The sequence below is a fragment of the Epinephelus moara genome, chromosome 1 (genome assembly GCF_006386435.1).
Source record: "Epinephelus moara isolate mb chromosome 1, YSFRI_EMoa_1.0, whole genome shotgun sequence".
NCBI lineage: Eukaryota > Metazoa > Chordata > Actinopteri > Perciformes > Serranidae > Epinephelus > Epinephelus moara.
The window spans coordinates 18,208,387-18,225,017 of NC_065506.1; the positions used below are offsets into that span (position 1 = coordinate 18,208,387).

Here is a 16,631-nt window from a genome sequence, read left to right on the forward strand (position 1 = left end):
TAGCACAGAGGAAAGCTTTATTTCTAATTGCAATATTATATTTGGCAATATAACACTGTTCTGGGGCCTCTATGGCTTTCCTAGCCCTACACAGAATGCCTAAGATGGAGAGAGCACACCTCTCTGCCCTTCCATGTGCAAACAAGGAAAGCCTGAGGTAGAGAGAGCAAACCTCCCTACCTTTTCATGTGCCTACATGGACAAGCAGCAAAGACCCACCGGGAAAACAACAGAGCAGCATCAATGACAAACAGAAATGACATTGATAAGTCAAACACAACATGAAAAGGAGGAGCTGGGGTGGAGGTGGGTTGCAAAGTGGTTTGCAGAGGAAGCAGCAACAGTAGGCAGGCAAAAGCGGTTTAAAGAGGTGCTCTAACTGAGATTTGCCAACTGGTTGCATAGAAAGGAATCAGTCAGCTGCTCCATCAGTTGATTGGGCTGTTTGAGATCAATTGATGTAGCTTGGATGTGTGCTGAGCTTGACATCGTGTCCTGCCTGAACTAATGCTATGCTCAATATGCAGTCCTGGAATCTTGTTTGAAATGTTGATCATTACAACTGACCATAAATGAAAAATTACAATATTTCTTATTTCAACATTATAATTAATTCAGGAAACTGAAGCTGTAGTATGTGAATACCTGTTATAATGTTGCAGCTGCCATATGCACATAAAAACAGTTATACAGAATCAGTTAAAAGCTGTTAGGTATCTTTGCCACCAACACATGCAAAGCACTCAGATACTAGCTGTTGAAAAAGGTCTAGCACTTCTCTGAAGTTGGTGGAGACCAAAACAGAGCTAAAAAGACAGTGAATAATGGTCTTATATGTGTCAGGTGGCCAAAAGCAGAACTCCAAATGAACGAATGACCATTTTTCTCTGTGTTTGCTGAATGTGCGTTGCAATTGTTTTTGTTTTTTAAACAGCCATGACACATTTTTTAGGCAATGCTATGTCAGAGCTGTGAGACTGTCGCTCTGTCAGGAGTTTTTCTGTCGCTGCATTAACCCCCCGTCATCACAGCTTTGTTGATGAATAACTCTGGTTTATTGATACACAGCAACCCAGAAACCCAGAAAGAGTGTCTGAAAATCCTGTTGCACAATATGTCTAAAATCACCTCCAGCTGTGGGCTCCGCCCTCTGGAAGCTGTGCTCTGATTGGTCACAGTTTCATGGGTTAGAATGCTCCTCATGACCTTTGTCAAATGTCATCATCGCTCCGTCTCTCCAATCTTCTGCGTCACTTTCCATTTTATACCATCTATAAAAGGAAGCCATAAAAATAATCTTTTCTATCAGTGCCAGTCAGAGAGGAGAATCACCACCTCATTACCACCCCTGTCTGAGGGGCTGATTATGGGATGGAAGGAGCCCGGCAACAGAGTTGAGCCTGGGGCGTCCTAGTGGCTCAGTCTGCTAATGGCTGCATGGGGTTGAATTGCAGCTCATTCCACACTGTTGCATTTCTCTCCCTTCACTTCCACGCCACTCTTCACTGTACCTGACACCAAAAAAAAAGAAAGAAATGAAATACTTAAGAATGGTGAATAGTCCTCTCTGCTTTTAATAAGAAGACCAAAAAGCTGGATGAATCTACCAACTGCAGCAGTCGAACCTCTCTCAATTATGCCTTGTTACCTCCCTGGATCCTTTTAATGATCCCACACAGACAAAGCACTGTGATCCCACTGTGAAACACCCTGTGATGAAATAAACCATTGTGTGTGTCCTCGCCCCAATATGCTAATCCAGGATTAATTATGGGCCAACCCTAATGAGTATCTCTCTCGCCCTCTCAGATATGGAAATGCACCAGCAGTGGACAGCGTTGAGAGGCTTTTGTTCTGTTGTTTGCTCTCTGTGCTCTCCGTGTGCTGTAAAAGAGGCAGGATGGGACAGACAGAGTAGACAAGGATAAAGGTTTAGTGGCCATAGATTATTTCAAATTATATCATTGCTGGAATGAAACAAGATCTGTTCTCACTGGGTCAAGGGAGTAAATTTGTAGTGATGCCTAAAAATCAGTATACCTACAATGAATGTGACTTAAGGGAATTTCACCTGTGGAAGGAAACCCGACAAGAGTAGAGATTACATTAAAACTATTATACAAATTATGAAAAACTAATGTAAACTGACCTGGAGCCTTTCGATATTGCTGTCGCTGGACTGCTCACCATCAGTGGTTACCTATCTCCCTGACAGCATGGGTGATGAATTGCCTCACCACCCATGCTTAATTAGACAGGAAGTGTGAATATGGGCAGAGCCAGAGAGAGAGGGAGAGATTTGTGGTGGCAGTGTGGAAAGACCTTCAGCTTTGAACCAAAAATATGCTGTTTCAAGATCAGGGCATGCTGGCAAACAGTCAGACTGTTATGCAATTTTTAAAGCGATCATTAAGGATGTATTGTATTTTATTATGGCTGATGTAGGGCCAGTTGCATAGTGTGTATTGATGTAGTGTATGTTATGTATAAAGTGATTAAAACTGAGGATTACTGAGACTTAAACACCTTAGCCCCAAGCTAGAGAAAGTGAAACTTTAAGCAACAGTGAAACAACATTTTAAAATTCTTGACAGTGTTTAAAGGTCCAGTGTGTAGGATTTAGGGGGATATACTGGCAGAAATGGAAGTATAACAAATCAGAATCAACAGAGAATCAACATGTTTTTGTTACCTTAGAATGAGCCGTTTATATCTACATAGGGAGTCAGTCCTCTTCCATGGAGTCTCTCACGTTGCACCGTCATGTTTCTACAGTAGTGCAGAACAGACAAACCAAACACTGGCTATAGATAAGGCAATCTGAGTTTTCACTTTTTTTTTTTTTTTATACATGAAACTGCTCCATTCACTGATTTTACCAGATTACATGTAAATCACTGGGTCTGTTTGTTTTGGAGAGGAAAAGACCTCTGTGAATAAGTCGGCTCCTGGTAAAAACCTCCTGAACAATGAACACTAAAAGAATTCTTGGCACAGGGGTCGCAATCTGTAATCGTCACTGCTCGTTGCCACTAAATCATACACAGTGTGTCTTTGAGTAAAATTATCAACACAACAATGAAAACATACTTGATTATAAGTAAATGCTCTCCATTCAAAATCTACATGAGTAAAAGCACAGAGGTATCAGCAGCAAAATAAGTAATAAAAGCAACAACTATACATGATAAACAATATATGACATTTTTAGACTAGTAATACTGATGCATCAAAGTGTAAGATGTATTATAGTGTTGTAGCAGATCAAGGTGTAGCTAGTTTAAACTACTTTATATTCACTTAGGAGTTTTGAATCACAGACAAGACAGGACAGGACAAGACACGACAAGGTAAAATACGATAAGATAAGATAAGATAAGATAAGATGAGATAAGATAAGATAAGATAAGCCAGGACAGGACAGGACAGGACAGGACAGGACAGGACAGGACAGGACAAGACAAGACAAGACAAGACAAGACAAAACAAGGTAAAACAAGGTAAAATAAGATAACACAGGACAGGACAAGACAAGACAAGACAAGACAAGACAAGGTGAAATAAGATAAGATGGAATAAGATAAGATAAGATAAGACAGGACAGGACAGGACAAAACAGGACAGGACAGGACAGGACAGGACAAGACAAGACAAGACAAGACAAGATAAAATTAGCCAGGACAGGACAGGACAGTACAAGACAAGAGACAAGACATAACAAGACAAAACAAGGTAAGATAAGATAAGATATGACAAGACAAGACAAGACAAGACAAGACAAGACAAGACAGGACAAGACAAGACAAGACAAGACAAGAAAAGGTGAATCTGAAGTAGAAAACAAGTAGAACATTTTAAAATGAATAAAATTGTTAAGCAAGGCCATTCAAAAGCTCTGTACACCCCATATATTACAGTCGGCCACAGACATGACTGACATTATCATTGCATGATCTTGACTTGATTCCTTATCCCAGAGTCAGACTCCTTCCACATGTGGTTTTAATTCTGAGAAAGGAAACACTCCTCTCAGATGTGTGTGTGTGTGTGTGTGTGTGTGTGTGTGTGTGTGTTGTCAGTCTCCGGGGCCTGATAAGCCCTGTAACTGCTCCGGGATTCTCCACATGGAGAAGCTGCGTCTCTCTGCTCCTCTTGTGCTGCTCCTCGGAGTTTCTGTCCAAGGTGCTGAAATCTGCTGCTCCCTGGACGGGTCACGTGACTGCGCTTCCTCCCTCTGTGAGAGCAGGATGCTGTGTGCGCGCGCGCTCGCTTCTGTGCGCGTGTGTAGGCTATGCTCGGGGACACCTCAGTCCTCATCATGAGCGGTTCATGCTCACGAGGAAGGCTTTTCTGAGGAGGTTGGTGTAGTAAGGCTGGCAGCGTGGATTTAGTGCAGTTGAATGCGTAACTTTGACTACATCCGTGCGTCCTGTTCTTACGCTTTTTATTCATTTCTTTCCGCCGTTGCAGACGTTAGTGTGGCAACTGTGGATAGGCACGCGGGAGTGGACTGCTGCCCACCAAGTCTGACTGTGTTTCGGAGGTGCTGAGGAGGAGAAGAACATGTAAGAGTCCGCAGGCATCCCCGCAGATCCTTTTCGGATTCACAGCCAAAATGCAGAAAGGGATGAGACTCAATGATGGCCACATCACCTATCTGGCGCTTTTGGCGAAAAAGGACGGGACGAGGCGAGGTTGCCTGAGTAAGAAAAGCTCCGACAACACAAAATGGCATTCAAAGTGGTTCGCTTTGTTGCAGAATATGCTGTTTTATTTCGAGAACGACTCCAGCTCACGCCCCTCCGGACTGTACCTGTTGGAGGGATGTGTTTGTGACAGGGCACCGTCACCCAAACCGTCTCTGTCAGCGAAGGAATGCTTAGAGAAGCAGGTAAGATATCGATCACACGGCGAGCTCCCATAGGTCTGACTGACTGACAGTGTCAATGTGAACCTCCTCACTGACGCTGCTGCCTGTGTGTGTTGTGAGAAACTTGCTTTTATCAATGTGTCTGAAAGCAAGAGGAGGTATTCTGTGTACGCAGCAGTTGCTGTTTTTATCCCAACATCTATTTATCACGCAAACAATGTCCCAGAGATGTTCACTTGACGCTCGGTGTTACGTAATGGCGTCATTCTAAATGATTGATTGTCTCGATTCTGCACTAAAATAGCCTCACAGCCTGCCTCCGAGGTAACCCATCAAAAATACAGAAACATACAGTGCTTTAAAGTTGACAGGATGAATGCAGGTATCTGTGAAACTTTGCCAACCAAAAACTGGTCCCTCAATTTCTCCTCTCGTCATCACCACACTGTTTGTTGCAGCACATTTATTTTTACATAAGAGGCTTTATTTTTAGACATCTCAAATGTTGAGGGTTCGCAGCTCATATGTGGGGAGCAAACTTAAAACAGCATCCAAACTTTGCAGGTTGCCACCTTGCGGAGGAGAGCTGCCCCTTCCCTGTCGTTTTGACGTAGCCTATTGATTTAATTCCTTGTCTTGATATTAATAGCATCCTACCTTGGCAACTGCGTCTCCTCGGTTCGAGCGGCTTGGTTCATTTGATAGCTCTCTCATTATCATGAGGTTGTTAACCACAGCCATGAATGGAGCCTAAACGATGTCCCAGGCTTGCTTTTGTTTCTCACTACATCCCCTATTCGTTTAATTCCTCGGGCATTTAGTGCCGTGGATTAACATGTGTGAGGGCTACACAATGTCCACTGTTGTTGTTTTTTTTTGTGCCAGTGTGACAGGGTCAGAAATAATCCCAGGGAAAGCATGGTTGCCTCCAGCGAAACAGTTTTGAAGAGGTTAGGTTAGGAAGGCTGCTGGAAGGAATAAACCTTGTGGCATAAAAGCATTTAAGAGCCAGAGAAGTGGTCAAGCTGCTGTGAGCTACGACTGCAGTCACCTTCTGAAATCTGTTCTACCAGCTGCAGTCTCTTCTGCTTCCCCCTGCAGCACAGCAGATAAAGAATCGCAGTCAGAAGTCAAAGTGATGGGTTAGATTTTTATCTTTTCAGTCATCATCATCTGCGCTCATGAGGCAAACAGGTGGTCCACCAGTGCCATTAACATGTTGGATCCGACATTTATTTTCCTTTTGAGTGTATGTATGAAAGTTTTCACCAGAATTTAGAAATACCTGGACTGTAGGCCTCACAGACATATTGCACTTTTACTGTATGTCAGAGGTTTGGTATTAGGTCACACATGTAAAGACTTAAGACTCAACAAAATCAAAAAAGACTTGCAACTCGCCTTGGACTTCAACACCAATGAGTCACAACTCTACTTGGACTTGAGCCTTTTGACTTGAAAATACTTGATAAATCCCCCCAAACCCAAATATTTAAAGCATGTTATTTAAAAAGTGAGCTACAAATGAATTCATTTCCCTTAATTTCCTGAATCAACTAACGTAAACAGTATTCATTTCCAGCAAGTCAACTCTAATTCTCCAGATCCACTTTGTTTGAACCAATCTGACAACATCACGTTCATGTACAGACTACTACTACTAAACTACAGGTGGTGAACAATATATGACTTGCATTATGCAAAATGTATGGGTCGAAAATTACAGAGACGCAACAACCTCCATCAAATTTGATTATTTGTTTAACAAACAAATACAAAGTTTAAACAGCCTTCGTAATTTTTGTACATTAATCTTTTGTTGAAATGCCATTTGGTGAAGAGCACATTATGACTTGTTTGGGACCCAAAACTCAAAGTTGAGGACTTGGGACCTGACTCAGGACTTGCCTAACTTGACTTGGGACTTGACTTGGGACTCAATGTCCTGCAAAAAATCAATAACTTCTACATGGATACAACCAAAATCCCCTCACAAATAATAAACATTTCATGTCTCTCCCACCTACTGCTTTGATAATATATGCACCATGTGTTGTGATCTCTTATTTCATATAAATAGTTAAAATATCTGTTCATCCAAAACAAAGTTTGATGACATTTGCACATATTGGATGTTACACTGTCAGACTCAAATTACTGAATTATTACGTTTAAATTAAATTATTCAGCTTCTCAGTAATGAACATGTACTATCTCTTTGTTGGTTGTCTTGTTAGGACCCCCTAAGTTATAATATTTATATTTTACTGTATAAATGAGGAATAAAGCATAGACACAGGCTGAATTCATTACGACAGACTATTGTACAGTTTTCCTGAGCGTCTCTTCTCATCATCTGTACCTGGTGTCGCTGTCCATGGAGCTGAACTCTGCTGTCACGTCATGCTCTTCAAACACTTGCCCTCTGCTCTTTGTTGGCAGGGCTGTCAGGATTAGTATCAGTGTCACCAACGGGGCGCCGTACAGATGTGCCAGCAGAATTTAGACGATTCAGAGCAAGTAAATACATGGTTATTTTACCCTGGACAATTTTTTTTCCCTGTAATGGAGTCAGATTTAGGTGTTTGGGGTTACAGTTGTTAGCACAGGAAAAAAAGCACTGGATGGTTGTCGTTTTCCTCCAACAAGTCCTCTGACTCATATGACCCCATACGTTGTATGTTAAATACAACCCACTAGAGTTTCCTGAATTGGTGCCCCCACTGGTGGCAAGAGATTAACACTTCCTCTAAACGACAGAATGTATCATTTATGACCATTAATACATGGTTAACGTCATGAAACGGTTGCAGTTGCACCAAAACTCCTTGGTTATGTTTAGAGAAAAAACATGGTATAGTACTTACTGTTATTTCCTCACGAGACATACAACCTTACACAATTCATATAACTCAATGTTGACTTTTGGTCTCATGTGGGACACGGACAGCAGTCTCCTGGGTGAAAGTCCTGTCTTTGTTTAACACACCTTTCCACCCAGAACACTTCCCTATGTGGGCTTTGTCGATCTTTATACTATGTCACCTGACCTCCTCCTTTGCTATCGTCATTATAACAATGGCCACTAGAGGTTGCCACCTAACATTAAATATAAATGTGGGTCATAAGTGCTGCTTGTACAAACGACCTATGTTTTCGTGTTTTGGAAGAAGACAGTCTTTTTTCCTGTCAAGTAATAATTTTGCAGTCGTCAACTTGACTGTTAGGAGTTTTTTTTCTTTTTCTCTTGGATTTTTTTTTTTTTTTTTACGAAGTATTTGTAGTTGTTGTAGAAGCACAGACATCAGGAGGGAGCTCGGANTTGACTGTTAGGAGTTTTTTTTCTTTTTCTCTTGGATTTTTTTTTTTTTTACGAAGTATTTGTAGTTGTTGTAGAAGCACAGACATCAGGAGGGAGCTCGGAGTAGAGCCACTGCTCCTTTGTGTCAAAAGGGGTCAGTGGTTCGCGAGGTGGTTCGCACATCTAGTAAGAATGCCCCCTTGACGCCTCCTGTTACAGGTGTTTCAGGCTTGTCCCACTGGTAGGAGGCCCCGGGGCAGACCCAGGACATGCTAGAGGGATTACATATCTCATCTGACCTTGGAACACCTTGGGGTCCCCCAGGAGGAGCTGGAAAGCGTTGCTGGGGAGAAGGTAGTCTGGGGTGCTTTGCTTGGCCTGCTGCCTCCGCGACCTGGCCCCAGAGAAGTGGATGAAAATGCATGGATAGTTGTAGTTGCCTAAAATGAACCAGACTTGAGTGCGACAGTTACAGCATATCTGTGATTCAGAGTCTAAGGGGGATTGTCTGCACACGGCTCTCAACATGGAGGTGGCTGAGCTGGCAGCTAGCAGCTAATGGTGCTAACTCCATAAACAGCTCTAACAATGGCAACAGTGCTGACAGAGCTAACACTATTAACCGGTGGGAGACTGCAGGGTGGATGCTATCCTATGAGACAATGGCATTGCAGAGCAGTGCAGAGCAGCAGTGGTTAGCTAGCAAGTGGGATACACACACAGGGACTCACTTGCACTCATAAGCACACACGGCCAGACCGTCTGCCACAACAATGAACAGAGAGGCAAGGATTACAACACACACAAAGGCAGCGAGACTCTATCCCCTGCTCAGTACGCCATTACTCCTCTACATCTTTACATAGCGGCTCCTTTAAATAGAGGTAGCAGGTCAGAAAGAGCTCATATTCTTCATATGGGTTTTTTGGAAGGCACTGATTAACAACATACTTTGTTGCATAGCCATGAGAACTCATCGGCCACTCTCATAGTGTGAACTATTGAACTTTGCTCACCATCAAGCCTATTTCCTTAAAATGGTGTCAGGACCAGAGCTCTATTCTAGGGATGAAATATGGACTGAGTGACATCTATGATGACAGCTGTTCATGCAGGCTGCTCCAGTGAATTTATTTCAACAGTGAATTAAATGAATTTGAAAGCCTTCAATTAGCATAACACAGTCTTCTGTTCAGCACGTGTCCCTTTACATAATATGTGTCAGGAATAAATTCTCTCAGTTTTGTGTTATTTGTGTGGGGGTGTGAAATTGTATGCACACGTACATAACATTTGAAGGTGTATGCACAAATATACGTGGTTTTAGTGTGTGAGAACGACACACTTTGTAGTATGCAATCAATCAGTGTCCGTGTCTGTATGTGTCCACATCTGTATGTCTTGTGAGACTGTGCGTGGCTTGAAGTCTCTATTTGCCTTACTGTGTGCTGCTGCATACGCTGATGTCGATCTATAAAAAGGTGAAATGAGGACAGAAAGAGTAATCAATGCTCCAGGTGTCTGAGGGCATACAGATTTCCTTTTCACTTTCCCCACTCTGGAAAAACAAAGAGCGACACTTGAGTCAATGAGCAGACTGCAGAGGTCATCTGAGGCAATGCTACTGTAGATTTCTAACACTGAACCTGTTACATATGCAGATTACAACAGATTTCTGTTGAGCGTGTCAGTAGTGTGTGTGCATGTACTGTGTGTGTGTCAGAGCTACAGAAGGAATAGCCGGGCGAGTGCTGGATCTTATCTGTGTGTGACAGGGAGAGGGACAATGCAGCGAATAGATGCCAAGCCAACTGCCACCTTGCAGGGCTACAGCGCTTTTTATAGCCCTCAATCCTCAAGAAGGCAAAAGATCTTTCTCTCCCTCCCTTTCCGTCTGTCTCTCCGTTCTCATTGTATTCTTTGGAGTGTTCTACTTTTTAAATGTTCTTATTCCCCATTTAGAAGGCGAGCTACGTTTAAGCCCACAGTTACTATGGCAACCCCTATTTGCATCTGAAAAAGTGCATTTGAAGGGGCCAACGAAATGTGCAACAACATGCCTCGCCATTGTGCTTCACTTAGCAAGTACAGCAAATATGGGCATATGAGAAATGTGAGGTGGTGAGGGGTAGAGGGAGGGGGGCGAGGTGGAAATGCTCGCACTTATATAAACAAATTTACGAAAAAATAAAGAAAAAAGGATCCCGATACAACAGTAGACCACCATCAATCTCATATTTCATGACTTCACTATTGTTTTGACTGATTTTATGAAGGTATTTCAGAACTTTTTAAAAAATATAGTTTGGGAATTTATAGTATAATCTTAAATATAGGTTAAATGTAGGCATAAAAACAGCACGACTGTGGCCAGCTGTAAAGTAATCACAGTAATTCTCAACAATATCTGCGCTCAGAAAAGAAGCAAACAAGACTGAATGGATGTATCCATGCATCAATAGTTATCTACAATATCTATGGCACCATAGAGTTTCAATATTCCAAATATATTTCCAATTGTTTTGAAAAGTGTATAGAGTGTCTGTAAATGCATTTTTCATATTTAATTGTTTAAATTTAAAGTTAAATATGGTTACACTTTCAGTTTACTGCAGGTGGATTAAGTTATACAGTGAAGAAACATTACCTTTACATACTTATTCTTGAGTTTGTTGACATTGGCTTTGCTATCCCATTGTAATGGATGTGCAGTACTTTTAATGAAGGTTAGGGTTAGGGTGAACACGGAACCGCTTATCCTCTTGAGGGTCGCGGGGGAGCTGGAGCCTATCCCAGCTAACGTTGGGTGAGAGACATGGTACTGTACACCCTGGACAGGTCACCAGACTATCACAGGGCTTACACATAGAGACAGACAACTTTTCACACTCACACTCACACCTACGGCCAATTTAGAGTCACCAGTTAACCTGCATGTCTTTGGACTGTGGGAGGAAGCTGGAGTACCCAGAGAAAACCCACACTGACATGGGGAGAACATGCAAATGCTGCACGCTAACCAGTTTGACATTGTTTAATTTTTGGGCCTGGTAGACCGACACCTCTGATGGCCAACCCAATATAAAACTACTACTACTACTACTACTACTACTACAGTTTTATTTAACTGTGTTTTACAGCCGAACGCTAAACGTCAGTTTGATGTCTGAGTCTGCATCAGACTCTGAAACATGTTGTTTGTTCAAAATCATGTCTATAAGCAAATCTCATAAAATTAGAAAAACTAATATAGTGTAAAGGTGATAAAACAATATTGCGTAGCTTTTCGGAGTTGTTACAAATGGCCAGGGTTTCCAAACAGAAAATCAATGTATAGCTGTAAATGTATATGTACTGTATGTATAATAGTTAAAAAAAAAGAAAGAAAAAAAACTTATTGAAAAAGCATTTTTATTTAAAGAAAACTAAACTAGCCACCATTATCATAACCATTACTTAAGTAGATGTGTTTAATCTTTTCTGTCTTCCAGGTGAAATTAAATACCTTTTATTCATAGCTCTTAAACAAAGATTTACTATGGGCTACGCTGTTTCACTTACCGAGCAATAATGTCTCCGTGGCATAAAAAATGTGGTGACGTGGAGCTAAATATAGCTGCCTAAAAGGCTTGACACACCAGCTCACAGGAAGCGGGAGATGGGAAGCACATTATTGACAAAGGCCCATTCTGCTGCTCATCAGGAAATATGGAACATTACTCTCCTTCATAAATGATTTGCTCTTGGCATTTGGGAGGGATAAAAAAATCCAATATATTGGATTTGTGGGGGTCTAATTACAATGCATCAGTGTTATATAATTTGATGTGTTTCAACCACAAATAGACTGTCTGTACTATTAATACAATGACCACCACTTTGGTGATTTGAGGATTTTATCTGATAAGCCTGTTAGGAAACACTTCCATATGCATTTGCCACAATTGCCACAACTGGACCTTTAAGGCTGTTGGGTCACTGGAGGTAATTGGCGATGGAGTAAAAACAAGTGAGGATGTAAAGCTGTTTGTGTCACTAAAACGCAACCAAATCACTGGGACAAAGCAAAACAAAATGTGGCGTCAGTCGAGAGGCTTCCACCAATTCAGAGGTGAGTTGCCAGGTTACAGGCAGAATACACTGAGGCTTTATAATGAATCTCTCAAGACTTTTCCCTCAGGATCTCTCTCTCCCACTCATTCACACACATGGGCATGCATGTGTGTATCCATGCAACTTTAAATGCAACAAAATGTAGATTTACGAAAACGCCGGTCAGTGATGATGAATAAAAGGTTTCCCCTCACATAGGTTTTCCTGTGGATCATCAGGAGAACATTGTACATTTTTCACTAAAACCCTTTCATATATTTTAACTGTCTCAAGATATGCTGAACAAATTTTATATACTGACTCTTTCTATCATGTTGATTTCCAGTACTACTTTATCGTCTCGTTTAATCATGACAACCAGAAGGCTTTGGAGCTGCGCACAGAGGACGTCAAGGATTGTGATGAATGGGTGGCTGCCATCACACAGGCCAGGTACCTCTCACACATGACCTCTCACCTACATACACACATTCAGCTGAGGTTTGATCTGAGGAGATTTTATTGAGAGTGTTTGTGTATGTTTTTGTGTATAAGAACTTGAAAGGGTTTTGGAGCCTTTGGGGGCCAAAACTGTACCACTCCATAGATCAGCATGTAATTCTTTAGTGGAAGGCAATAATATCACTCAAACTGGAGATGCAAGGTTTCCTCTTGACAGCACCAAAGTGGTCAGTTACAGTATACAATTACCTTTTTACAGCCTAATACAGTAGACAAAATCCACTGATTGAAATTAAAGGTAAACCATGCAGTATTTTTTCTAAAAACAATGTATGGATCATAGACTCTTTTTATACACAAGTAAACCCTCTCAGTCATCACTTAGGACCAACTGGAAGTGTGTGGCAGTGTATTTATCTGCAGACCCTGCCCTCTGCCTGCATTTTCTTATTTTCTTCTTGCTGTGTTGGGAAATTTCAGGGTATAGTGCACAGGTAAGGTCAGACTTCATAAAAAGGTAGTGACCAGGTGCCAGACTGTAGGCAGAATGCATCCAAGAGAAAGCTATTAAAATCATGGACACTGCGCAGAAAAAATGCAAATATAGCCAGGCGAACACCAGTACAGAGTGTGTTCACTTTCACTTTTACCGGCAATACTGTTTATAAAAAGTAATTGACAGTTCCTGCACAGTATAGAATGCACCAGGAATGAGTCCGAAAACCTGGAAATGAGTTAGCATCTTACCACTCACAGTTCCGTCCTCTCAAGGTCAGTTGGTTTTTTGAATGGGTTTTTTTTGGTTAGATGCCTGAAATAAGGTCTGTCATGAACACAAGCTTAAGAGTTTTGTTCTGCGACATAAAATATGTCAGTAAATACCCCACTCATGAACTTTGAAGCTTCTATGTGTCTTAAACAAGTGACTAAATGAGACTACAGAACATCATGATGTTGCACCAAATATGGCTTTACAGTCTTGTTATGGTGGTGACATAGGTCATGTGACCTTGTGAACTTCTTTATAGCTTAATGTTGGCTTTTTACTTCTTACTTCTGCTGAACAAAACATGCAAGTATCATAAATGTTTGATTGCCACAAAGCTTATTTTCTGCTATAATCCAAAATCCAATGGAAAAATCCAATGGGCTTTTTGTTAAAGGAACCAGCACGATGTTAACGTCCATGTCGGCCTATAGAAAAACGTAATCCTTGGAGCACTCTATACCTGTAAATAGTTTTTTGTCTGCTACGTCTGCATCAGTTTGCAGGCTAGCTAGCTTATTAGTTGTTCAGCTGCAGCACGTTAAGCAGAATGTAAGCGTGCCTGTGAATGTCACTTTTGTCTGGTTAGAAGCTACTGTGGTTCTCACTCTTCAATACCATGAACAAGTGTCTGCCCATGACATGTCGACTACAGCTGTCGTCTTGCTTTGTCTCTCCTTCTACGATGTAAGCTAACGCTGGCACTCCGGCAGCCTCTCAACGTCTGTCACTTTTTTAAAAATCTTACTTTTAGTAATGAAAAACTATTAAAACTAAGTTTAAAAGACATGTTGACAATATTTTTTCTACTGACTAAATGTGATTTCAGTTAGACATTAAAATGAAATACACACAAAGAATTGTACCTTAACAAGAACGAAATATGAGCTAAAGCACAGTAGGTTCTTTGAGCTAAATGCTAATATCACTATGCTAACATGCTTACAATGACAATGTTAACATGCTGATTTTTTAGGTATAGTGTTTACCAAGGTCATCTTATTAGTTTAGGATGTTAGCATGCTTACATTAACTCAGAGGTAGACTACTAAAAAAAGAGTAGGTACACCCGTAAACCAAAGTTAGGACTGATAATTTCAAAAATGACCTGATCGCAAAACCATCTTTCCGATATTTGTCAAGATATTTCCTTCTGTGGTGGTCATTGCTAACCCTTAAACGCTGCTGCTAGCCTGGCTTAAAAAGTGTTAGCTTCAAAAGTCTCATTAAGATGACTTAGGATGGGCTACAACAGGATGTTAACAACCCCAATATTCATTTGATAGTCTGGTATCCCTGTCCTCTTTAATATATTCTGCCAGGCTTCAGATTGTCACTGGATGTGTGGTAGGATCAGAAAATAAAGTTACAGAAGTTTGTGAATTCGCACCTCTCTTCTCTGCTGTAAAATTATGAGCAAAATGCCCCTTTAAGATTCAGAGACAAAAGAGGGTCATGAGAGCCAAGCGATACAATCACTCTAAATGTCAGCAGTGTGCATTTGTATGGCGAAAGGTCAATTGATTGGACTTATTGAAGATTACATTGATCAGTGCTCAGTCAAGGCAGCAGCACTTACTGTACAGTAGTATGTTGGCCTGTAAGCATTTAATACACCGCAGGGCAATGAAGATCTGTATTTCCATATTATTATACTGCTTTAATAGAGGTTTCTGATGTCTAGATGCTTTATTCTAATGCTTTAAATTTCTTTTTTACTTTCTATTATTTCAGCACATTTCCACTTTAACAAGCTGTTTTGCAATGTTGAATCAAATTAAACTAAAACCCTTTGTTGAACTGGGTAATGCTCAGAATAATCGCTCATGCAGAAGCAGGCTTTACACATGGTTTGCTAAGCCTGCAAGTATTTGAAGAAATGGTTGCATAAGTGCCTGCGCTCGGTGTGGACGTAAGGTCTGATCAGAGGTCTGCTTTTGCTTTGATAAATCTATGGAGAGCCCATGAAACATGCGTTAATGAGGTCCTTACACTGTCTGTGTGTGTGTGTGTGTGTGTGTCTGTATAGTTACAGGAACCTGGCTACAGAGCATGAGAGCCTCATGCAGAAGTATCTCCATCTAATCCAAATAGTGGAGACGGAGAAAACGGTTGCTAAGCAACTTCGACAACAGATAGAGGATGGGGAAATCGAGATAGAGCGGCTAAAATCAGAGGTAAGTTGCCTTGTAATTTCATGCTAGTAATACCTGTCAGTGTGTGTTTTGTGTTACTGTGTTACTGTATGGCACACAGACACAGACAGCTAAAAGATGGAAGTGAGAGTAGTCAGGCACAGAATATAAAGACAGAAAGGGCAATGGACAAAGGTCACGACCCAGATTCTTACCACAATGTCGTGAGCTCATGGCGAGCGTCACATCTTGCAGTGCCTCCGGGATGTCCTTGTTAGAGACTCTGCAATACTGTTGAGTGTTTTGTATCCTAATTATTCAGTCTAAACTAAATCAAATGCACTTCTCTTTAATGTGCTAATGGTTGGCTCCAATTGAATTGAATGTTTTCAATATGCATGAATCAGCCTCTATTGTACCTGATACTGCAGCCTGGAACACAAAATGATAATCAACTGTCTCACTTTCCACGGCTAAAACGTGTAGTAGCAACGGATTTGGGGTTGTTTTGTTTGTTTCAGTCCTTTATTAAAAGCTTTTTTACCTCTGGTCTATTCTTATTCATACACTGTGTCAGTCTAATGGGGGTAAATGAAACAGGGCTGAATGAAATAAAATACATTTTTGATGCAGCTGGTACAGTTTGTTCATATATGATTTCTTTGAAACCAGCTAATGGATGGTAAAGTTGGACAAAAACTGAGTATGAAAAAAAGAACACATAATAAAACATTCATAATCGTAATAAAAAGAGTGCAGTGAGAGAATATAACAAGGCAAGATCACGAGTATTGCTGCATACAGCGTGAGATACTTGTCTTTGCCCACTCAGTCGATGCAATGTTTGATTTGTTTTGAATCTCAGATCGCTGGACTGCTCAAGGACAATGAAAAGATCCAGTCAAATCCAGAGGTACCTCCCAGTGAGGATGACACGGAGATCAAGAAGATTAAAAAGGTGAGAGGTGACTGCGCTCATGCTTTGCAGTTTTAAAGGAGAAAGTG

At 41.1% G+C, this 16,631-nt stretch overlaps 1 protein-coding gene across 1 annotated transcript in view; it reads left to right on the forward strand.

Annotated features, from left to right (window-relative positions):
• The first annotated feature begins 4,331 nt into the window (after nt 1-4,331).
• Nucleotides 4,332-16,631, forward strand: part of LOC126390791 (ras-specific guanine nucleotide-releasing factor 1-like) — a 35,605-nt gene continuing 23,305 nt past the window's right edge. Inside the window, exons 1-4 of the mRNA XM_050045252.1 lie at nt 4,332-4,891; nt 12,610-12,716; nt 15,521-15,668; nt 16,492-16,584. Of these exons, the coding sequence (XP_049901209.1) occupies nt 4,616-4,891; nt 12,610-12,716; nt 15,521-15,668; nt 16,492-16,584 (624 nt within the window). The 5' untranslated portion in view covers nt 4,332-4,615. The remainder of the gene's footprint in view (nt 4,892-12,609; nt 12,717-15,520; nt 15,669-16,491; nt 16,585-16,631) is intronic.